The sequence below is a fragment of the Haliotis rubra genome, unplaced genomic scaffold (genome assembly GCF_003918875.1).
Source record: "Haliotis rubra isolate DU_JTF1 unplaced genomic scaffold, ASM391887v1 Scf246, whole genome shotgun sequence".
In the NCBI taxonomy this organism is placed as follows: Eukaryota; Metazoa; Mollusca; class Gastropoda; order Lepetellida; family Haliotidae; genus Haliotis; species Haliotis rubra.
This window is the reverse complement of record NW_025766514.1, coordinates 1,215,985-1,242,607: the sequence shown is the minus strand read 5'-3', so window position 1 is coordinate 1,242,607 and position 26,623 is coordinate 1,215,985. Positions and strand designations below refer to the sequence as shown.

Genomic DNA, 26,623 nt, shown 5'->3' with positions numbered 1-26,623 from the left:
CTCGGCATGTGACCTGAGTTTCACTGACATAATGCCCCCTTTCTTCATTTTTGCGTAACCTCTCACTCGTCATTTCTTGAAAGCCATTGGTAATATACATTTATAATAAGCATCAAAGTCCATTTGATATAAAACTGTATGTCGTTTAGACATCAGGCAGTATTTTGTTCACTGAAAGCTTGGGGTATGGGGGTTAAGTGCGTGGGCATTGTTCAAAACCTATTCATGGTATTATATTCAGGTAAGTAGTAGGGTACCGGAAGAGAATACCGGAGTTTTATTTGTTTCCCGATATATAACAGTGTGCGACAGCGTGACTAGTGATGGCGATCATACTACACAAAAGACTCGAACCTAAGATATGAACACCAAAACAATTCGTAAACATAAAAAATATATGGAGAAAAATTACCCGAAAATTGAACAGCTTGCTTCAGACACGTCAATGACATCCCACGAACTTGGTGGTTGTTTAACGCCGCACTCAGCAATATTCCAGCTATATGGCGGCGGTATGTAAATGATCGAGTCTGGACCAGACAATCCAGTGATCAACAGCATGAGCATCGATCTATGCAATTGGGATACGATGACATGTGTCAACCAAGTCAGGGAGCCTGAGCCCACATCCGGGTTAGAATTGATCTTCAGTAATCCATGCTTGTCGTAAAAAGGCCACTAACAAGATCGAGATCGGAGGGTCAGGCTCGCTGACATGGCTGACGATTGACATGGTATCCCGATTATTGATCGATGCCCAAGTTGTTATCACTGGATTGTCTGGCCCAGACTCGATTATTTTCAGATTGCCTCCATATAGCTGGAATATTGCTGAGTGCACAACAATTAACTGCATGGTGTTACACAGACGTTTAAAATGGGAGTCATGGTGACTCAGAATATTTATTTTTGGGAGTCATTTTCAATATTTGGGAGTCATGAAAATTGAATATTTCTTTGTGTTAATCATTCTCAGTATGTAACTGTGTATGTCACACCACCAAATGAAACTACAGCATTGTTTAATTCAAACAGCCAGGATTACTGTCTCCTCTGAGTTCTCTGGAATAATCTGACAGCTCTGTAAAAGTCAAACTATCATCGAGCAATATCATTTTTTGCTTATCAAATCGTTTTTATTGAACTGAATTGTGAGGGCCACCTATAAAACTTGCGTCAAGCTTGACTCGTATGATAGTATTTTGAGAGTCGTTAAAAATTGTTGCGTCAAATACGCAGGAATCACGCGTCATGTAAAACCCTGTTTAACTGTTCAAAATGACAGGAGATACTGGAGACAGATACAAAGTTGTTTATGTATAATGTAAGGTTGACTTTGAATCAGAAGGGTATCATGTTCAGCTGAGAGATGCTGTTCATGTAGGTACATGTAGAACGCAATAACTGACGGCAGGGATACAGGCAAGATGTACCTTCCCTCATATTATCAACTGAACATATCGAAAAATATAAAGTTTGATATATATCATAGTCATCCATTTAGAACGAGGATAACATAGACTAAAACTGAAGCTATTGTCATAATAACAACCCATTACATCAAATATGATATAGGTGTAAGATGTTTTTAGAAATATCGTCATCTATTTGGAATATTGGCAAAGGCATCTCTGTAACCGGTAGGGCTAGCAACGACGTGGACGTTATGTTGTTATTTACTCTCACTCCTGCTGGTTTCTTGAACAGCTCACTGTTAGTTTATTATTCACAGAGGTACTGGCAGAGGTACAGATAAGCTGCTTATCTGCGTAAATTACACAAATATTTATGTGAAAACTCAATTCGTATTAAGTCTATTGAATACAGGTAGGCTTGATTTGTTGTAAATACTCAATACATTTGATCTTGCATACGTACACACACGTGTCCAATATTAGCTTGCGTATAGGCAGATAAAGTAACAAAGGTATACTGAGAGGCTCTATTTCAGGACATGAATTTGGCAACTTGCAGTCTTTCTTATCGTTTCTCATGTTACATATAAAATATAGGTAACAAGCACTTAAACGAACATTTAAACTTGATCATATTTTTACAATTTATGGAAAATAGCAAAATACCCAAATGAGGTTAGGTGAGGAGGGTACAATTTATTTGGTTACTCAAAGGAAACTTAGCGAGTACACAACTCAATGACCCCAAAAAGTTATCTGTAGCTCTGTACTTTGTCCGGAACGCACCTAGACTTGATAGGCACATTATACTTTCATGCCGTAGGGACATATATGTCCCGATTATACGCTTCAATTTCCTCTAGACATACTTGATATGTCGTTGTCACTTTAAAGGGACAGGTGGTATACCCAATCATCTTCTCATACCTGAATGTATGCGTTAGCTGCATGAACCTTGTGAATAACCAGTATACGATACTCTGATACAGTACTGACCACGTGATACAACATAAGCACAAATAACAGCCTGGAATATTACACCACATGTCTACATAGCGACAACAATCGTAATATGTCTTGGCTATATTTGTTACTGTGTAGATTCCGTTGTGTTCTCGACCGACACTTTCACGACTTGACGCATTTGTGACAAAAATTATGTCCGATGCAATTCCAAATCTTGACTTGTACCAAACGTTCCATTTTTTTCCAGTTGAACAATTGACTTTGCTAACGTTTATGCCGGGGTCATGAAAGGGCGAACCTTTTCGCCAACAGCAGGTATCATCACTACTTGATAGCGATTCATAAACACATGCTCTGTCACCGTATCGCAGGATGTCAATAACGTCATTGTCTGGTCCAGACTCGCTTATTAACAGACCGCCATCATTCGTTTGCAATATTGAAGAGGCGTTAAACAAACACATGCTCATAAAATAGTAGAACCGACTCTGCCTTTGTCAGAGATTTCTGATGTGGAAAGGAACGGCGGGGTAGCCTAGTGGTTAAAGTGTTCTATTCCCCAAATGGGTACAATGTGTGAAGACCACTTCTGGTGTCCCCCGCCGTGATGTTGCTGGAATATTGCTAAAAGCGGAGTAAAACTAAACTCACCCACTCATTCTTATTGAAAATGAGCTCTGGTAAATACAGAAAAGAGGGTCTACAATGATACACATAGCCCATTGAGTAGTGAGGACTGTACGAAATTCAAATCAACTGACTTATGATTTAGGATGTCGGGGTAAGAGATGACAAGAATACAGGTGGGCCCACAGTGTGCGAAATAGTTTCCAAATCTTGCTAGCCAGTTGGACTAGCTATGCCTGAAAATTATTAGCCCCCCCAAAAATTCACTGGCCCGAAATTTGAATGTAGAAACTAAGCAAAATGTTACAAATATATGTGTGCATCATTATGCTGCTAATATGATGAACATTTTTATCAGGCCATACTCTTGCATGATTCAAAAGTGTATTACAACTTAGCAAGTCGGAGAGAATGATATATTTACAACATCACCCCATGGTGCCAGTCGGGCCAGTGACTGGAGATTTACTGGCCCGGCTGGATTTTTATCAGCCACGGGCTAGCCTGCCAGTGACTATTTCGTACACTGGACCGTGTGAATTAGACCTATCTTACTGTGTACACTGTAGTGCTATTTCGTTAAAAGGCGTAAATAACTGTGGTGGTGTGTGGTCCTGTGCATAGAGCTCAGGTCACAGATCAGTTGAAGTTACGCAATGTTGGGCGCCGTGTTTGGCAGCTTGACTCCTGAGAGTTTCTTTGACCAACAACGAAGCACATGTGATACATGTGGTCTCACCTTAGGCAGTTCAAAATTGCCTTTGTTCAGCCAGCAGAAAATGGGGTGAGGTGAGGTGAAATTGGGTTTAACGTCGCGCTTGAGAATATTTCTCTCATATGACGACGTGCATGACGTGTGTATGTGTATGTGCGGCTGCTTGCACTAGTCCAGACTTAAGCTGATTTTATAGAGCTAGCCCACTGAGATACCTTGCCGCAGTGAAGCATGAATACCCCACTCAGACACATTATACTGACTCCGAGCCGACCAGTCCTTGTTGTACCCATTAATGCCGAGCGCCAGGCAGGGACCAACAAGTACCATATTTTGGTATGACGCGGTCGGGGATCGAACCCGCGACCTTCCGCTCTCCGGGCGGACGCTCTAACCACTACACCACGGAGGGGTCCCCAGAAAATGGGTACCCGGTGAGATAAGTTATGTGACTTTTAACCTTCAAGCGCCTCACAGGCAGCTTGGGTTATCTGGGGTAATAATAATAATCAGATTGTGATAACAGCGTCCAGTGAGCAGCTAAAGTACTGTCGGAAATGCTAGAAAAATGCTGTTTGACTTATATTTAAAATTCAGAGGGTATTACAGTTACTTAAATAACAAATCTCACTTCAAGAAACATCTACCTAATGTAGACCGATGGAATAAATTTTGAGACATGCCCTAATATGCGTTTTTACTGATGAAAATACCTAAAACTTAGAAATATAAGGGGTAGTTGTGTGTGAGTGAAAAGAAGACAAGTGGCCCGTTATCTTGCAGATTGCTCACTTTATTGGTGAATGTCACACATCTAAATCCTAATCACTTAATTTAATCATGGTTACATTTTTATAATGTTCGCACTGTAAGCTGATCAACATGTATTTATGATATTTAATACCTGTTTGAATGGTTAACTGTAAGACGTGTGTGTGTATACCCGCATCTTCACATCCACTGTGTGTACATTGTGTGTGCGATGTTGTGTGATCTCTTATTTAGCATTACTTTCTGTAGGGAAAAGAGAGGAGGTATCTGTACAAGGTGTTGATGCATTGATACGTCAACAGACCTCCAGATAAGCCGCGTATTTGATTAAAACACGAAACTACATTTGAAAACAAGCATAACACGTTTCATTTTGAGTTACTTACGCTCAGATACTCATGGAATAATTGAAAAACCGAAACGTAGAACAATGCTGTGGTGCAGCATGAGGACCTATTAGTAATGCAACTTTTAGCAGGTTGAGAATGCAAGTATAGTTAAGGATTTGTGTTATTGACTGCAGGACCCATGAACATCCGGGTTAGAATTGATCTTCAGTAACCCATGCTTGTCGTAAGAGGTGACTAGCGGGATCGGGTGGTTAGGGTCGCTGACTTGCTTGACACATGTCATCGTATCCCAGTTGCGTAGTACGATGCTCATATAGCTGGAATTTTGCTGAGTGCGGCGTTAAACAACAATCAATCAATATTGACTGCAGAACTCTGCTATATTTCGCTTATTGTAATGTTTTCGTTGTTTGCAAAAGCTCAGCAAAAACCTAAAAAAGTCATAGTGCATTGCATAACATAAACATCTATCAAACCCCAATGTGAATGACAGTATGTAAGCAAACTCTTAACGGCTCAAATCTGTCTGGAGCCCCCTTTACTCCACTCACATTTGTCTAAAGAACTGACAACTGGTTAAAGGGAAGTGATTAAGCTGGTGACCCACGAGTCAAAACATTGATTACACAACAGTCTTGTTTCATGCTGACTAGATTCCGTCCTTTTGCGTAACTTAGTACAATAACCAATCCAGAATTTTGAGACCAACTCATCTCAACTGGATTTATAAATAAATATCTAATCACTCTGTATATTGATAAGTGATTAGATATTTTATTTGCAAACTTACCGTGCAGCGTTATCTCACCAACAGCGTACTCTGACAACCGGAAGTCTGGAAATTGTGGAAATCTCTAAAAGGAGACTCGGCCGTTAGAACAGTTTGTGGTCTGGTACGGACTTTATATTATATCAATCCCACTGTACGTTACAAAAATACACTCAATAAGCGCAAAGAACACGTAACAGGTGTAACCAGTGAGCCAGTTGAATTGTGAATCATTGTTCGACCTCTTCAACAGGGGCAGTGTGTGACGGCTTAGTTGACAACATGCTGCCTAAACCTCGACATTAAATATAGAAATACGAATTAAAATCAATTTGTAAGTAGTAATCTTTCTTATAAAACAAAGGAATTGAATTTAGTGTAACCATAGTCTGTTTGTACTGTCTCTTTTCACTTTCACACGAGAAAATTCGGATCGGCTGAAAAGTAGGTCATTGTCTGAATTGGTTAATGTTTCGGTTTGTGGAAACGTGTCCTCTTCCACTGTTTTGCTTAGCCTGGCCCTGATTGGTAGAGACTTAATGACGTCATATGGTCAAGGCTACAGCATTTTAAACAATAAAACAATGTGAACCCAGTATTTCACACGTTTTAGTATCCGTTAATATGAACACACACTGTTCAAATACATACCCTTGATATCCGGAATGATAGCTTTCTATGGCCTGAAAACGTTTCCCCGCATAAGGAATTATTCGTATTTACTACCCTAGTCAACTTAGCGAAAAAATCGAAAATGTCTGCACCTATTACAATTAAAAGGAGTGTATTGGAACTACTCGATGGTCAAGCCTTTCCTGAGGTAGGAAGCTAGCACCAAGTACATAAGCGATGTACATTCGACGAATGGAGGGTTGACATTGTACATATGAAGAACGACATTGCTGTGTTAAATGAAAAGACAGGTGCTTTAGATGATCTCAAATTACAAAATCTCAGTCTGAAAGAATCTCTGATCGATCAACGATGCAGATCGATGCGCGATAACTTGATCTTTACCAATATCGAGGAAAGTTCATCCACGGTACGAGGTCAAAATGACTAACACTTTGAGATCGAGGACACCGAAAAAGTTCTGAGAGACTTTGTCGAAAAGCAATTGAAATTTGACAGTGAGAACTTACAGTTCAAGCGAGAGTCCACAGGATTGGTCAGAGACGTGCTCCCCGGTACACCAGGTGAAAAAAATTAAACCTCCACCGATTTCATTGCCAAATTCCTCGTTACAAAGAGAGAGAGAGGAGACGCAGTCAAGCGATGCGGTAAAATGCTAGCTGGTTAACCCTATGGGATAGCAGAACAGTTTCCGGAGGAAGTATCTGAATACAGAAGAAATGTCATTATGCCCCTAATGAAAGTAGCAAGAGCTGAGAAAAAGAGAGCGCACATCGTTGTATAGTCTGTCTCACAGTCCCTGAACCACATTAATTTCCCTACTGCCAAGCTTTCTCTGCAGTGCTAAAGCCCTAAATAAAGCAAGTCTAGATTTCCTCAGGTTCAGGGTCTGTTAACATCTGCAAGAAAACTAACTCACTTTGGGGGTCGGATTACAAAGTAAACATATCTAACTACCATGGCTGGCCGGACCAACATCCTCACCAGCGGTCTGGAATCTTGCCTCACATGTTAATCTGTCAACTCTTAATTAACAAGCACATTGGGTGACATGAAGCTATAGTGGAGGCCTTGTGTACAGTTTCTGGTCTTAAGAGACAAATCAAGCAAAATCTTGGGGAAAGGTTCCTCCTGAATGTTATGTTGTAAAAAGTATTGTTTCATTGTCTGACTTGGGTCCACACATGGCAGCCTAATTGTAAATGCGGTTAAGGATTTAATTGTAATTAAAACAAGGGTTATTTTTCTTATTCCTGATATAAGATTATTGTGTGAAACTCTGGTGTGTTTTGAGTATCTCTTTTTATCTAATTGCTCAACAGTAAAACATATGGCAGGGACCTAGCATTCATGAAGAGTGAGTGAGTGAGTGAGTTTGGGTTTACACCGCATTCAGTAATATTCCACATATGGAGGCGGTCTGTAAATAAGTTGAGTCTGGACCAGACAATCCAGTGGTCAACAGCATGAGCATCTACGCAATTGGGATACGATGACATGTGTCAGCCAAGTCAGCAAGCCTGACCACCCAACCCCGCTAGTCGCCTTCTCGTGAAGAAGCAAATTCAAAAGGCACAGCATCTCGGAATTAAATCTGTTAACCTTCGTGATGTGATTGAGGCATGCAAGGTGAAATCTAGTGAGGATGATCTAGTATCTAGAAATACCCAGAACATCTTCAAGCGTAAGACAGACGCTGGCCTTTTCACTTCCATTGAACAGTTTGTTAAAAAAAAGTGGTTATCTGAATCTCTGGTCTCCCTAGGGCTCCTTATCAATATAAATGGGTTTGTTTGTTACTATCAAAATTATATATATTCAGAGACTAAGCCTTAGTCTAATCGTTGTAGATAAGCTCTATGTCGAAAATCGCCTCCAGTCTGTGCCCGTGCCTGCCCTATAGAGCCCCGTAATGCAGGACATCTGGGTCAGTTAACCCTGGTGCAGAGGACAACACGCAATAGGGGCGCGCCGGTGGTCAGGTGACCGCACGCACTGTCTCTGACGAGCTCACACAGTGAAAATGTAACAACTGATCAAAATGGGCATAGTAATTTATTTCAGGAAGGTGTCCGTTTAATACGTTTGAACTGTTGTGGTTTACGTGGACGACTCGAGTATCCCGAGTTTAGAAGTTTATTTGAAATAATGATGTCTAATGTTTTCAGGAAACGATAACTAACTCATTTGATGACTTTCAGTTGGATGGTTTTAAAATATTTCTGCAACATCGCTCTGAAGCAACGAGGCGTTCTGGTGGCATGGCACTCGCAGTGAGAAATAACCTCGTACAATATATTACACTATTACATCATGAAAACGAGTATATTCTCTGGTTCTAAATCTCGAGGAAGCTGCTCAGTAGTGTACATTCCCCAGAAGGATCGAAATATGCTTCAGATGACATGTTTTATCAGTGTGAACAATCTGTCTTACAGGTCCCACGCACAGATTATGTCATGTTACTTGGTGATTTCAATGCGAGGACTTCGACTGTGGATGATTTTATTGCTATTGATAATTTTGTCTCAAAGCAATTTGGTCTAGGTTGTGATGAAATCAGAGAAGATCTTGATCCAGACGTAGTACTGCTAAACGTCGGTTTACCAAAACACAGGCAGCATGGACATGGGTGAAATTAACAATTATGGTAAACAGCTAATCGATCTGTGTACAAGCCTTGCTAATCTATACATATGTAATGGACGCATAGGCAATGATTCTAATGTTGGAAGAAACACCTGTAATGATAAGAGTTTAATTGATTACGTCATTGTCTCTGCTCCATGTTTGTCTCCTGATTAATAACTTTGATGTTCTTGATTTCTCACCCTTGTTATCAGATGTACACTGCCCTGTTACCTTCTCTCTGGCAAGTAGTGTTAAAAACAAATATGAATCTGTTTTCTGTGAAACCCTCAAATCTACCGAAACTGATACCGAAATTAGACCAAGGCGATACGAGATAGACAGAGCTAGTGCATTCCGTGATAACATTGAGGTTGAAGTTATCAACAAATTGAAGGATCGAAGTGATGCGATTTGTCATGATAGTGTTGATGTTGATACTGAAGTGAATAGGCTGGCTGAGGACGTAACGCACTTGCAGGTTGATGCCGCACGTAATACGTCCGGTGTCAAATGTAATAGAGCTCCCGGTAAAACGCGCACACGCGTTATAACTTTACCGTAAATCGAAACGCCGGTTCAAGGAAACTCGTAATCAAGTAATGGGCACAATGTGTTAAGCCCATTTCTGGTGTCCCCCGCCGTGATATTGCTGGAATATTGCTAAAAGCGGCGTAAAACTAAACTCAGTCAGTCGTAATCAAGTAAATCACACAATGTACCAACATCATGGCAAATGTATAAAAAATTCATAAACAAACATGTTAGAAAACATGAACATGAAACAAGCACTGTCCTTCGAAATAAATTCAAATACTCGCCGAAAGAAGTTTGGAAACTTCTCAGTTCTCAAGTAAATGATGATAACTCTCAAACCCCGAAACTAGAAATATTTCATGATTTTTTCAAATCTATAAACGATTCATATGGTGACGGCAATGATGATATTGAGGAAGATCTCAACCCGGGTTCATATGATAACTCTATGCTTAATAGATATTACATTAGAAGAAATACGTTCAGCTATCTTGCGTCTGAAGACCTTGATTGAAAATGACTACTTGATTGACTCATTTGATGTCCTTGGCGACTTTTATGTTTCGTTTTTCAATCTGATTTTATCATCTGGTGTTATCCCTGATTCGTGGTTGATCGCGGTGATTCGACCAATATAGAAGAAAACAGGTGACTCTGCTGATCCGAACTCTTACCGGCCCATTACAATTCTTAGTTGTTTAGAAAGTTATTCACCTGTCTTTTTGAATTCCAGATTAAACATTACCTAGAATTAAATAACATTCTTAGCCCATCACAGGCTGGCTTTCGAGAAAACATGTCAACGCTTGATAATATATTCATTTTAAATATGTTAAACCAGTATCTCAAAACCTGCAAAAAAACTTTTGTGCTTTTATCGATTTTACAAAGGCGTTCGATAGTGTATTGAGAGTAGGTCTTTGGCACAAAATGTCATCATACAACATAGAGATTCTTCAAGTTAATTCAAAGTATGTATAGGTAATATAAAATCTTGTGTTATGGTTGACAACCAAATTTCCAATTTTTTTCTTTAGTTATTCTGGTGTTCGACAAGGGGAAAATCTTTCACCGTTATTATTTTCGATTTTTCTCAAAGATTTGGGTGTTTTTCTTGAGAGCAAAGGTTGTAAGGGCGTCGACGTCAGTTGTGTTGTATGATGATATTGTGTACATGTGTATCAAATTCATTATCTTGCTATATGCAGATGATACGATACTTCTAGGCGAAACACAGAAAGAACTGCAGAATTCCCTTGATGTATTTAAAACATATTGTGATACATGGAACCTTCGTGTTAACATAGCAAAAACTAAGATTATTATATTTGGAGAGGGTGTCGGTAATAAATCTAAGCTATCTTTCCAGTTTGACTCTAAACCAATTGAAATTGTAAATAATTATACGTATCTTGGCATCAGCTTTCACCGCAATAGAAGATTTAATTTCGCAATCAATGATTTATTGTCAACTTCTAAGAAAAGTACATGTTTGCATTACTGAAGAATTCTAGAAACTTCAGGTTGGCACTTTGATACTGTAATTAATCTGTTCGATATTTTAATATTACCCTTTGCCTATGGCAGCGAAATATGGGGGTATGAAAATAGTGTAAATGCTGAAAAGTTTCATCTTAAATTTATCAAGTTTGCTACAGGGATTACTATTATCAACCCCTAACTTCATGGTTTATGGCGAACTGGGTCGTTTCCTGTGAGCATTACAATAGCTAAAAAGGATGATCACATGTTGGTATAATTTAGAAACAGCATCTTCCCCGTATAGGTTATCATCATCGTGTCCTTCAACTCTTCAAACTAGACAACTCTCTTAATCTCCGTAATAATAATGTATGGATATCTCACATAAAAGCATTTAAACAGTTGTGGCTTAACTTATGTATTTGATAACTCTAGTTGTGTTTGTAAACAGTGGCTTGTCTCAGTGGTTGAATCAACTCTTAAAGATCATTTTAGACAGAAGTGGGGAAGATATTCATATAAGTTCAAAGGGTAATTATTATAAACTGTTCAAAGATCTGCTGTCGTTTGAAAAGTACCTTTCTATTTCCTATCTACATCTCTCGGCCCATTATGTCATTTCGGACATCGAACCATCACTCTACCAATAGAGACTGACCGCTGGAATAATATACCAAGAATATACAGAACTTGTAATCTTTGTAATTCACCGGCGATAGCCGACAAATTCCACTATCTATTTAAATGCTCTTTCTTTGACGACAAAGATCCCAATATATCCCGGACTTATTACAGTAAATGGCCGAATCTTGTAAAATTTAAACTATTGTTTTACCTCAGATGATTATTCACTTGTTAAGAATATTTCAAGATTTAAAAGAATTATCAATAACACTATAAAAAGATAAGCACTGATATATTCACTGTTACCAAGTGATCATAACAACTCATCATTTATGTTATGACTTTATTTGTACTGTTCCTGTACCACCAATGGTGGTTTGTCGGATTTAATATTGAATTGAATTGATTTGGAAATACTCGATGGTCAAGCATTTCCTGAGAGGTATTAAAGCTTCAATTTGCATGTAAATGTCTGAAAATCCGGTCATAGCATACACCAAAAGGTGCCTGTGCATACGGAATATACGATGAGCATATGTTTCTGCAAGGTACAGTTTCAAATCAAATAATATAAGCGCCCAACGTACACAAATCCGATCATAGCATGTGTTGACAACTGTATTTACGTTTATTTCAATGGTGTACTATCCGGCTTTTTGGTCCCGTGTCTCTTTACAGACTCCCCTGAATGCAGCTATCAATAATTTCAGTATTAGATGTTGTCTCTGTAACTTACGAGCGTCCATCAAAAGGTTTTGGGCCTAGAATACTTCTGATATGTGCATGATAAAAGTAACTGTATGATATTGAAGAATTGTTTATATCATTCACATAAACGTAATATTGACATACACATGTCGCTAGTTTCCGATCACGTGACATCTAATATGTGCCTCTATTAAAACGGCAGAAATGGATAAGCTTGAGTACAGAGCAGTCATAAGGTTTTTGGTGTTCGAGGGCGACCCGGCGAAGCACATTGAAGAGCGATTGATAGCAGTCCCATTGGGTACTCGTACTGCTGTCAATCTCATTTGATTAGATGTCACGTGACCTAGTGTTCTGGTACAAACATCAAGGGATGATCTCTGTCATCATATCAATATTTGGACAATTTCAATGCGCGTGGTGGATTTCAATAAACAACTTTGTGTACATTTTACAACAGTTTGATGCATCATTAAACAGTTAAAAAATAATGTTTTCCATCAAATATAGTTTGATGTGTGTGTGCTTTAATGGAAGGTTGTGGACAGAACCACGTGACTTCTTCAGACGCGATCACATCCCTCTGTCCGTATCTTCTCTAAACCAACATGTCACAACGTCCCACGGTGACATGACTATCGTGTCACAGGCTGATAACAACTTTATCAGGCAGGTCAGGGAGGAATTGATCTTCGTAGAGACCATGGTGTCCAGTCAGCAAAGTACGTTTATTATTCGTTGTAGAGCCTCTGCAGGAAGTCCGGATATGAAGCAGAAGGTACTTTCTTCCGGTACTGAGCTGTATGTCCTTGCTGCCGTTTATTCTGTGGATGGGTACCAAGTACACGCCTGTACGCTTGGTAACCTGAAGTCTGTTTCCTGTTTGGGTGGGTCGTACATGTGTCATGAGACCTGAGGTAGGAGTGTTTTGGCTTTTTTCATAAAGGTCTGCCTTGTAACAACCTGCATAAAACTAGATGTACATATGACACGAGACTTGGGGTTTGAGTGTTTATTGTTTATAAAGGAGTTCTGCCTTCCTAACAACCTGCATCAGCCTAGACGTACATGTGTCATGAGACCTGGGGTATGATAGTTTATTGCTTATAAAAGAAGTTCTGCCTTGTAACAGCCTGCCATCAGCCCTAGACGTACATGTGTCATGAGGCCAGAGGTATGAGTGTTTATTGTTTATAAAGGAGTTCTACCTTCTAACAACCTGCATCAGCCTAGACGTACATGTGTCATGAGACCTGGGGTATGAGTTTTATTGTTTTATACAGGAGTTATGCCTTGTAACAACCTGCATCAGCCTAGACGTACATGTGATACAAGACTTGGGGTTTGAGTGTTTATTATTCATAAAGGAGTTCTTTCTTCTACCAACCTGCATAAGCCTAGACGTACATGTGACATGAGACCTGAGATATGAGTGTTTATTGTTTATAAAGGAGTTCTGCCTTCTAACAAGCTGCATCAGCCTAGACGTACGTGTGTCATGAGACCTGAGGTATGAGTGTATATTGTTTATAAAGGAGTTCTGCCTTGTAACAACCTGCAACAGCCTAGACGTACATGTGTCATGAGACCTGGGGTATGAGTGTTTATTGTTAAAGACTATAAAAATAAAACTCACCAAGATCCATTTAATGGAAAATGAGATAAATTTGACCAACTCAAATGACTTAACCCTATTTCAGCTCCCCTGGGTTTGGGGGCTTTTCGGTGGAACTCTTGGTGTGCTGTGGCCATTATGAATTTCACAGCACACTACAGGATATCCTGTGTTGGATGGGTCCGGGACAAATGAAACTGAACTATTTTTACAGTTTTGAGAAAACTAGCTCTCAGATATACAGGTTTACATGATGTTTTCTGATTTATAAAAAAAATAGATTGAAATGAGATAATTGTTGTGATGGTTTAAGTTTAATTAGACCATGAACAGGTTTGGGCATGAGTATTTTCATAAAGACACATTTAAATGTTCTGTCTCGAACCCTCTGGCACCTTCTGAAAAGATTGCACAACTACCTCTATAGTAAAGTAAACGTTAGTACCCTATATTGTTTTTCCTGGGGTGAATCTGAAAGGCTGTGAGATATTCTTGATCTGGGTTATTATTGGTTTCCTTGTTTTATGTTTGGTCTAGAGACCCAAGTAAGGATCATCATGGGTTAAGCTTACATAGCTTGATAACCAGGCTGGCGACCCGTGAAGGTCTGGGTTAGAATTGGTCTCCAGTAAACCTTGTCGCTAGAGTAAGACTAACGGGATCGAGTGGACAGGCTGGCTCACTTTATTGACACACATCGTATCCCAGTTGTGTAGATCGATGCTCATGCTGTTGACCACTGGATTATCTGGTCCAGACTCGATTATTTACAGACAGCCGACATTTTGCTTGAATACTGCTGAGTGCGGCGTTAAACAACTTTCCTAATAGCACGTCTTTGATTCCAATAGAAACAATGAAAGAATATCAATCAATTTTTATTTCAGTACTGAGGAGGCCACAGGCCTATAGTACATTTCATTTATACAAATATCTTATCGACATGGCTTGATAAATGAAAACAGCAACATTTTTAATTACACTTTCATTTGAAGAATTCAATAGAGACGAAAATTTATCAATTGATGGATGGACAAAATAGAGTTCTTTAATATATTTTATACGTGTAGTATTATATGCTGGGCATAGTAGAAGAAAATGATATTCGTCTTCTATAAGATTATTATTACAACATCTACATAATCTATCCTCTCTTTTGATATTCATAAACCTACCTCTTTCAATTAATAAATCATGAGATGAACAACGGAAACGAGCTAAAGCTATTCTATATTTCTTAACATTAACACATGATAAATAACGTTCAGTATAAATGTGTGTTTTAAAGATTGAATAATAATTACATTTTGTAGCTAATGAAATTGTTTCTAACCATTTCTGCTGGTAAATATCATTTAATCTTTGAGTGAATGCATTTAGAAACAATGACGAACATTCAACGTTTTGTTCATACCCATAAAATGATTAAATCCTGTAGAAAATAGTAGGTGTTTAACATGTGTTGTCCAATTCTTTCTTTTTACCTTCTTTGTCATATAGTAACATCATATTATAGCATTTTTGGGGTAAACGGTAGGATGGCATACTTAATAACCTTATCCAATATTTAATAGCCCTGATTTGTGAAGATATGATTAGCGGGCATCTGCCACATTCCCCATACACCGTAACATTTGATGTGCTCATCTTTACCCCGAGAAAATTCTTGCAAGAAAATAAATGTACCTTTTCTATGGAATCAAAGTATTTGAATCCCCATATTTCCGCACCATACAGTAGAATTGGTTTGATTTTAACATCAAATATTCTAAAAAAGGATGTGTAATTTAAATCCCCAAGTATTTTTATATTTCTCAATATAGCTATCAATACATTTCGTGCTTGAATAGATGCATAATTTGCATGTACCAGCCATGAAAGATGATTAGTGAAGTATACACCAAGGTATTTATATGAAGTGGTAGTCTCTCTAGTACTGCCTTTATAAAACCATTTTTCCTTTTTTGATAACTTCACCCCTTTTTTAAAAACAACTACTTTCGTTTTATCCATATTTACATTTAGGCATGATTTTTTACAGTAGTTTTCTAGTTTGTTAATTTGCTTCTGTAGGCCAGTGATAGTACTCGAGATGAGAACAATATCATCTGCAAATGATAAAAGGAAAAGATGAAACATATCGTGATGCAACTGTATACCATGTGAGCAATTATTTTCAATCTGTACTGCTAGTTCATTTATGAAGAAGGAAAACAAAAAAGGACTGAGTACACTGTCTTGCCTTACTCCAATAAGTACATCAGAAGTTTCAGAGAGTACAGTGTTATTCCTGACACAAGCATTAACATTCTCATACATGTTACGTAATAGATTGGTCATTTGGAGGCTGAGTCCCCATAGCTTATGTCTTTGCACAGAATCAAAAGCTTTTGAAAATTAACAAACAATGCATATAACCTGCCACTTTGAGTATTTAAATATCTTTGTATCACACTCGGTAATATAAACATGTTATCAATTGTTGTATATCCCTGTCTAAATCCAGCCTGAGATTCATTTAATTTATTCATTGTTTCTCCCCCACAAAAAATAATCTTTGGTTGATGATTGAGGTGAAAACTTTACTAAATATGCTTAACAGTGTGATTCCCCTGTAGTTGTCAACATTGTTCAAATTACCTTGCTTGTGTAAAGGAACTATTATCCCAACAGACCAGGAGGTAGGAATTGTCCCTCTTTCTAATATCAGATTGAAAACTAACTCAAGATAAGGTAGTAGAAGATCAGCAGAGTACTTGAATTCTCTTCTCTGGATTTTAGAGAGTCAAGAATTTCTTTTGTAAGGTCACTGTTTAGGTCATCATTTAACAAAGAGTCATGGTCATCACTTTCAGTATTTCTCTCAATATCTACATTTGCACCAGAAAACAGTGTTCTTAAGTGGTGAAACCACTCTTGGGTTTGGATATTGCTTTTTGGAACTCTCTTTTCTGTTTAAATATTTCAATTCGTACCAAAATCTTTTGGAGTCATTAATGTTATTTTCTATTTTATTCTGTTTCTCTTTATAATATGCAGTGCGTCTCTGCTTACACAAAGCATTATATTTATTTCTTGATAGATAATATTGTTCCAATGATGATATATCTTTACGTTTTCTAAACTTGTTCAGTGATTTGCAGCGTTCAGTTTTAAGTTTTCTACATTCATCATCATACCAATTATTAAAATTATTTTTCATATTTCCACACTTTCTTTTCATATCTGATGCTGCTAGACAAAGGGCGTCTACAATAAAATCAATGCTGGTATCAATACATGTAAACTCACTATCGACTGATTTGTCGATAAAATCTTTTGTCTAAAATATTCAAGTTTGTCATGATCCCAAACAAATTTGAAAGCATTATTATATTTGTTGTTATGTGTGTACCTGTACATGATTCTCTAACATGAAGCGCACGTAATTTCATAGTGACCGGGAGATGACGCAGTTCGAGATGGTATCGCAAAGTCAGTTACATAATCAAACATTGACGCAGAGGAGATAATATAGTCTACCACACTTGCACCGTTAATACCAATGTAAGTAAAATCTCAAATCTTAGAGTCGGAACCACATCGCCCGTTCATAATGTGAATGTTAAGTACAGCGCAGAGGTCAAGGAAATATCTTCCAAAGTTGTTTATTTTCTTATCGGTAGAGTAAGGTCGTAGATTAAAATTGTCACATATAGAATCTAATAGTGGAAAATTTTGATTTTCAACTTTTTAAGTAAATCATCTTCAACAAAATCTGCATCGGTACCTGTTCGTGCATTGAAGTCTCCACCGCATAAGATAAAAATATCTTCATGGACAACATTTAGTATTTCTAGGAGGCTATCTTGAAACATACTGATACCATTTTACAAGATAATGATCGCTTGTTGTACCAGGTAGATGATTCTGGGTGAACATAGACACATGCATATAACAGATCATGATCTAAACCAACAGGGTTTTATCAAACATAATAAATACAGCATTTTCAGTTATTTTTGACCACAGTGCAAACTTTTCAAATTGTTTCCTTATCAAAACAGATATTCCACCAGATAGTCTGCCACAGTTGGAGATTCGTTCTGTATGTTTGGAGATAGAAGAGTAGTCTGAGAATACATGTTCGAAGTCTAAGCCATCCGCCCACGTCTCAGTTAAACCTATTATATCAAAATTGTGCAGGTATCTAATAAAGTCATATTCACAGAGTTTATGTATGATACCTGATATGTTCCAAAATATAAAGTGAATGTCTTGATCCGGTGTATTGGATTTCCTGAGGTATATCAGTATTATGTTCACAATAATGTGCTGTGGAATGTTTATTGCTGTTTCCGGCCTGGCCTAAACCCTATCTATGTTGTCTATGAAAGAATAACCGTAGCGTAACACCAACTTGATAATGGTTGGAGAGTGGCAGAACAGGTCCTTTAACCCTTCTAACACCCTAATACACGATCTCTTATACCAACTTCATAGAGCATCTTTAAAAGAACATCATGCCTAAAAGTATCAAAATCCTTGGCAAAGTCTACAAAAGACAATAAAAATCTACCCCATTTTTGGTAATATATTTTTGAATTAAGGACTGCAATTAAAACAATTGGTCAATCAGCCCTGAAACCAGCTGATAATGTTATGAACTTCTGTCTTGGAAACTCGCCTCACTTCTTTAGTATCTGTGTCTTTCTCACACTGTTTGGCTTCGAATGGAATACTTACCTTAAATTACTGGCAGGGAACTTATCGTACAGGTCAGAACGGCCACAATGCCTACACAAGACAAAACGTGGGAGAGTCTTAGGTACATATCACAGCTGTCACCAACGCCTGGGACAGTAGCCTCGGACAACCGCTGGCAACAGTGGCTATCAGACTACTTATGGTATACTTTATATCTATATACTAAACACATGCACGCACATGCGCGCGCACACACGCGCACGGACACAAACCCTACAAAATAACGAACATATACTGAGGGAAAAAAAATAAGGGATCACAAGTCTTCGTGCGTGTTTGTGTGCGTGCGTGTGTGCGTGTGCGTGTGCGTGTGTGTGTGTACAAAATTGACTCTCCCAACCCCCTACCACCAAATGAGGAACGGTCCCTTATAATTCTATTTCCTTCAAATGTTAGAAAGCGCACATACAATCTCCGAAACAAGCCCGCGGGATCGTCAGAAATACACTGAACTGAACCCAAGAAAGCCGGTATGTCAGTATTTTTTCAGTATTTATTCATTTTTATCGTTCCCAAATCAAGTATACAAAGTATATAAAGTACATATAGAAATATGTAAGCTGTTCTCCTACAAATACTTAGTAAAATAGTCGAGGGACCGTTCCTAATTTGGAGGGTAGGGGTTGGGGAGAGTCAATTTTGTACACACGCACGCACACACACACACGCTCTCCTAAGCTATGACTTATGAATGGTCCCTAAATAGCTGCGAGTTAACAATACTAATTATCGTTTATCAACTTTATTCTTAATCATTAGGCTGACATTTCACATCTCTGGGGACTTTTAAGCCTGTCGTTTCTGGGGCCATTCATATTTTTTCAGGGTATTCATTTCAAAATTCCACCAAGGGTATGGCAGCAAGGTTTCATGAATGTTTCTTTTGAGAAATATTTTTAAGTCTTTTTTGATTATCTGCTATTATTTGGACATTCAATAAAACAAATCCCTTTTGTGATTCTTAGACCATGTTTAGAAATATACATTTGGAAATATTAGGTGAACAGCAGGTAATAATTACGTTATAATATGTGTTTAACAAATATATTTCCTCCTTTCAGTCGTATCTAAGAGGTTTATTTCTTTTAAACAAATAAATATGAAACAAATAAAAAAAATCCAGCAATACGATTCAGTGGTGGAAATAACCCATTGCCCGACGCCCGAGTCCAGTGTTTTTTTCTGTCGGGCAAGCACATTTGTATATCACACTGTCCCGGTGTCCAGTTGATATTCCAATGTTAATTATGTTGTTTATTTAAAAAATCAACAAGAAAACGGCCAGTATAGTGGAAATATTATCAGGGCAAGTGATTTTACATGTGCCACTGTACCGGAGTACACTAGCAATTTTAAAGTTATTTCCACCCCTGTACGATATACGAGTGCTTCGGTGATATAAGCACCATTGGAATTTAAAAAAAGATGGAATAGAGTTATCGATCTTGTTTGAAGTACTTCTGATGTTCAGGCGCCAATATGAAATCCTTCCCAGAGGGGCACGAGTCGCCATTCGGCTTGTCCCGGAATAGCACGAGTTGATCACGAATGGATTAGACCGACACATTTCAAACAAAACATCACCGAGATCTACATGGCCCACCAAGAAGAAATCGTCCTTAAGACGTCCCCAGTCCAACCCACCTGCTGGTTCCGTAAAGGAGATATTACTAGTGTCATCCTTCCTCCATCTGACGACCCCAACATCCTTCTCCAACACCTAAAATATTTAAACACCCCCGTATGCAGTTTACTATGGAATTAGAAACAGACAACAAACTCCCCTTCCTAACTGCCATGGTCCAGGAGAGATGACAATAAACTGAACACCAGCGTCTACCGCAAACCACCCATACGGTCCAGTATCTCCATTTCTGCTCCAGTCAACCTATCCAAGTTAAGAGAGGGATAATCTCCACCCTGACCAGACGAGCCAAGAACATCTGCTCCACAACCTCATCCCTAGACGCCGAGTTGTACCACCTCAGGTGTCTTCATCAACTGCAACAAATATCCTGCATCCTTCGTCGACCAGACCATCAACACCACCTCCAATCCTGAGACTAAACACTTGCTTGACAACGACATTAGAATCTATGTGAAAACGTCGCCTATACAGAATAAAGAAGTTGTATATCCATAAAAACTGTCCTCATTCTTCATCTCCTAAACTTCTAGAATGTCAGTCAAAGAAGACATCATCTAGCGACAAAATATATATACACAATAAAATGACGACTGTAATGATTCAAACCCGACACATTTCCCAGGGATACCTCGAGTGCGTGCGCACATGGTTTGATGATGTCTACTGATTCACCGATAAGGAAACATGGCGAGTTTTAATCATTACAATGTACACTTTCTGGGCATTGTGTCATGTTTACAATTTGTGCGACTATTTCTATATGGGTTTGGTTTACTGATTTTCAGTGGAGGGCATGTTAAGGCTGCCCAGAAATAGAAGACTGACTGACTGACTGAGTTTGATTTTACGCCGCTTTTAGCAATATTCCAGCAACATCAGGGCGGGGGACACCAGAAATGGGCTTCACACATTGTACCCATGTGGGGATTCGAACCCGGGTCTTCGGAGTGACGAGCCAACGCTTTAACCCTTAGGCTACCCCACCGCCCCCAGAAATAGAAGACATAACGTTGATAGCAACGTTAAAAAAACAAACACATCGCTGAACATTAGACCCACATCTTCTATCACAGAGACTGGTGAGACATACTTACAGTTATCAATATGTGCTCTGTTGTAGTGGCGACGGAGACTAGAATAGCGGCCCCAGAGAGTAACCCAGCTGACAACCTGGACAGATCAGGTAGGCGTGATGAGAATACCTACAAATACAGGCGCGGGGGTGGCTGGGGAGAGTAGGGTAGTTGGGTGCTTGGGATTTTGTAGGAGCAGGTGCTTTTTCAATGGTCGTGCTCTGCACACAAAGTTAAACACAACGTAAACGTGTATGCTGTAACGTAAGAATTTTATAGTCTACAGTTCTCTTGACGTCATAACAACAAACCCCAACTCACTGGCAGACTGAATTACATATTTATTCGCCAGATCTTAGAAATTAATATATTATGTTTCAGTTTTAGTAGATGAATCAGTTGCCATGGATACCTTATCAAAAGTAAAGATCTTCTGTTGGATAACAACAAGGGAAAAGGAAATCGACAATAAAATGGCGGCAGTGAACGAGACTTGGGCGAGACGCTGCGATAACAGAATGTTTGTTATGACAACCACTAAAAAATATCCAGGAAATAAAATAGTTGACCTACACATCAAAGATGGCCGCCAGTACTTGACGGAAAAGACGATAGCGTCTTTAAAGTATATTTACAAACATCATCTGAACAATTATGACTGGTTTCTGAAAGCAGACGATGATACATTCGTGGTGATGGAGAACCTGAAGTTTTTGTTGTCCCACTATAACGCGAGTGAGGGGGTGTATGTGGGTCACCTGTTCAAGAAATATTCCAGCTGGGGCTATATGAGCGGCGGCGCTGGCTACGTGCTTAGCAGAGAGGCTGTACGACTTTTGGTGGAAAAGGGGTACAATACAGAGGTATGTTGTTGTCATCATTGTCAAGATACAAATTCCATTACATTTTAGTCAAAAAAACTCCTGACATGTCAGGTCCGTGAGTTTCCTGAAGAGGTCAATACATTGGTCAGCCTTAATTTTAGTTTCCTACCCATTGCTATGACAACATTAAAGGCTGTGTATTGGTTATAGATAATGGCAAAGTGTTTCCTTATTGTGTGATCATACGCCTTTCTCTCCAATTTGTTCATTGGAAATTATATGTCTTAGACAACAATTTTGCCTCACAAAAGGCGTGGTGTGCATTAGATTGATAAATGCAGAGTCTTAAGTATCCTCACGCTTGTGTGTACTTCCTGTCCCAAAACATATTGTTCTTCGTTCCAAGCAGCCATTATTGTAATGCAAGAGCCCTTAACGAAGCAAGTACTTTGACTCCCTTTGAACTTACATGGTTCTTTGTTTCAACATATGTATTCAAAGACTAAGCGTCAGTTTGTTGTCCCCCTTCTTGGACACCAGAAGAGATGGTCACATACGACTCATTAGTTCTAAAACATACCTCAATCTGAATTATGGATTATTTGTCATGCAATCCAAATGGAGGCGAGAGTGATTCATAAAGCGTGATATAACTCGTATATTGCTCACTTCTGTGTTTAAAACAATTTCCCTTGTTCGCACACTCACTAATAGTTAGGTCCTTGTTCAGAACGTGTGCCGGAAGTCTGGGACGGACGAAGACGTGGAAATAGCGAGCTGCCTGCACAATGTTGGAGTCCCCGTCCACAACACTCTGGACAGGTTCGGTCGGGAGTCCTTCCATGCCTTCAGTGCCGGTGACCATATCATGGGCTCCCTGCCCAAAGAAATTGAGAAGTGGGACCGCCATAAAACAAAGAAGGTAAGATCCGAGTCAGGGAATGTCAGGAGCCCTGATTACAATAGCTACTCAACTGTCAGGGGTGCACAAGGAATCAGAAATAACGAGTTGATGCAAACCCCCAAACGATAAACAATAAAACAGTTTGAAAATATAAATAAATAATAGTGTAAATGTCACCTTGCGACAGTCTTGATATTGAACATTTAGAGACAGCAGAGGGTCAGCTGTTAGACAGTGTGTTATTGTTTACAAACCCTCACCCACGAATAACTGTCTACCTTCAGTGGGTGGTGGTTTGTTCATTATTTCGAAAACCCTCACTTGATTATCCAGATTACCACTCTCTAAAATGTGAAGCACTTCCTCCACTGTATTGCTGACGATGTCCCAGAACTCATGTAACACTGCCTTCACTGTATTGCTGACGATGTCCTAGAACCCATGTAGTACAGGCTCCACTGTATTGCTGACGATGTCCCAGAACCCATGTAGTACAGGCTCCACTGTATTGCTGACGATGTCCCAGAACCCATGTAGTACAGGCTCCACTGTATTGCTAAAGATGTCCCAGAACCCATGTAGTACAGGCTCCACTGTATTGATGACGGTGTCACAGAACCCATGAAGCACTGCCTCAACTGTATTGATAACAGTGTCCCAGAACCCATGCAGCACTGCCTTCACTGTATTGCTGACGATATCCTAGAACCCATGTAGTACAGGCTCCACTGTATTGCTGACAGTGCCCCAGAACCCATGTAACACTGCCTTTACTGTATTGCTGACGATGTCCTAGAACCCATGTAGTACAGGCTCCACTGTATTGCTGACAGTGTCCCAGAACCCATGTAACACTGCCTTTACTGTATTGCTGACGATGTCCTAGAACCCATGTAGTACAGGCTCCACTGTATTGCTGACAGTGCCCCAGAACCCATGTAGCACTGCCTTCACTGTATTGCTGACGATGTCCCAGAACCCATGTAGTACAGGCTCCACTGTATCGCTGACGATGTCCCAGAACCCATGTTACACTGCCTTCACTGTATTGCTGACAATGTCCCAGAACTCGTGTAACAGCCTCCACTGTATTGATGACGGTGTCCCAGAACCCATGTAGTACAGCCTCCACTGTATTGATAACAGTGTTCCAGAACCCATGTAACACTGCCTCCACTGTATTGATAACAGTGTCCCAGAACCCATGAGCACCGGCTATCCACTGTAGATAACAGTGTTTCCAGAACCTGCCACTGTATTGATAACAGTGTTCCAGAACCCATGTAACACTGCCTCCACTGTATTGATAACAGTGTCCCAGAACCCATGTAGCACTGCCTTCACTGTATTGATAACGGTGTTCCAGAACCCATGTAGCACAACCTCCACTGCATTCATAACAGTGTTCCAGAACCAATGTAGCACAGCCTCCACTGTATTGATAACAGTGTTCCAGAACCAATGTAGCACTGCCTGCACTGCATTCATAACAGTGTTCCAGAACCCATGTAGCACAGCCTCCACTGTATTCATAACAGTGTCCCAGAACCCATGTAGCACTGCCTCCACTGTATTGCTGACAGTTTCCCAGAACCCATGTAGCACCGCCTCCACTGTATTGCTGATGGTGTCCCAGAATCCATGTAGCATTGCCTCCACTGTATTGAAAACAGTGTCCCAGAACCCATATAGCACTGCCTCCACTGTATTGCTGACGATGTCCCAGAACCCATGTAACACCGCCTCCACTGTATTGAAAACAGTGTCCCAGAACCCCATGTAGCACTGCCTTCACTGTATTGATAACAGTGTCCCAGAACCCATATAACACTGCCTTCACTGTATTGCTGACGATGTCCTAGAACCCATGTAGTACAGGCTCCACTGTATTGCTGACGATGTCCCAGAACCCATGTAGTACAGGCTCCACTGTATTGCTGACGATGTCCTAGAACCCATGTAACACTGCCTTCACTGTATTGCTGACGATGTCCCAGAACCCATGTAGTACAGGCTCCACTGTATTGATGACGGTGTCCCAGAACCCATGAAGCACTGCCTCAACTGTATTGATAACAGTGTCCCAGAACCCATGTAACACTGCCTTCACTGTATTGCTGACGATGCCCCAGAACCCATGTAACACTGCCTTCACTGTATTGCTGACGATGTCCCAGAACCCATGTAACACTGCCTTCACTGTATTGCTGACGATATCCTAGAACCCATGTAGTACAGGCTCCACTGTACTGATGACGGTGTCCCAGAACCCATGAAGCACTGCCTCAACTGTATTGCTGACGATGTCCCAGAAGCCATGTAACACTGCCTTCACTGTATTGCTGACAATGTCACAGACCTCGTGTAACAGCCTCCACTGTATTGCTGACGGTGTTCCAGAACCCATGAAGCACTGCTTCAACTGTATTGCTGACAGTGTCCCAGAACCCATGTAACACTGCCTACACTGTATTGCTCACAATGTCCAAGAACCCAAGTAATACTGCCTTCACTGTATAGCTGACGATGTACCGGAACCCATGTAGTACAGCCTCCACTGTATTGCTGATGGTGTCCCAGAACCCATGTAGTACAGGCTCCACTGTATTGCTGACACTGTCCCAGAACCCATGTAGCACTGCCTTCACTGTATTGATAACAGTGTCCCAGAACCCATGTAGCACCGCCTCCACTGTATTCATAACAGTGTCCCAGAACTCATGTAGCACTGCCTCCACTGCATTCATAACAGTGTTCCCGAACCCATGTAGCACAGCCTCAAGTGTCCCAGAACCCATGTAGTACAGGCTCCACTGTATTGCTGACAGTGTCCCAGAATCAATGTAACACTGCCTTCACCGTATTGATAACAGTGTCCCAGAACCCATGTAGCACTGCCTCCACTGCATTCATAACAGTGTTCCAGAACCCATGTAGCACCGCCTCCACTGTATTGCTGACAGTTTCCCAGAACCCATGTAACACTGCCTCCACTGTATTGCTGATGGTGCCCCAGAATCCATGTAGCACTGCCTCCACTGTATTGCTGACAGTGTCCCAGAACCCCTATAGCACTACCTCCACAGTATTGTTGACGATGTCCCAGAACCCATGTAGCACCGCCTCCACTGTATTGATAACACTGTCCCAGAACCCATATAGCACTGCCTCCACTGTATTGCTGACGATGTCCCAGAACCCATGTAGCACTGCCTCCACTGTATTGAAAACAGTGTCCCAGAACCCATATAGCACTGCCTCTACTGTATTGCTGATGATGTCCCAGAAACCCATATAGTACAGCCTCCACTGTATTGATAACAGTGCCCCAGAACCCATGTAGCACTGCCTTCACTGTATTGCTGACGATGTCCCAGAACCCATGTAGCTCTGTCTTCACTGTATTGCTGACAGTGTACCAGAACTCATGTAGCACTGCCTCCACTGTATTGCTGACGATGTCCCAGCACCCATGTAGCACTGCCTCCTCTGTATTGCTGACGATGTCCCAGAACCGATGTAGCACTGCCTCCACTGTATTGCTGACAGTGTCCCAGAACCCATGTAGCACTGCCTTCACTGTATTGC

At 40.1% G+C, this 26,623-nt stretch overlaps 1 protein-coding gene across 1 annotated transcript in view; it reads left to right on the top strand.

The window, feature by feature from the left end:
- LOC124279090 (glycoprotein-N-acetylgalactosamine 3-beta-galactosyltransferase 1-like) overlaps nt 1-26,623 on the top strand; it is a 55,673-nt gene that overhangs the window by 2,033 nt on the left and 27,017 nt on the right. Inside the window, exons 2-4 of the mRNA XM_046714889.1 lie at nt 21,355-21,417; nt 21,689-22,170; nt 22,862-23,053. Coding sequence (XP_046570845.1) covers nt 21,712-22,170; nt 22,862-23,053 — 651 coding nt within the window. The 5' untranslated portion in view covers nt 21,355-21,417; nt 21,689-21,711. The remainder of the gene's footprint in view (nt 1-21,354; nt 21,418-21,688; nt 22,171-22,861; nt 23,054-26,623) is intronic.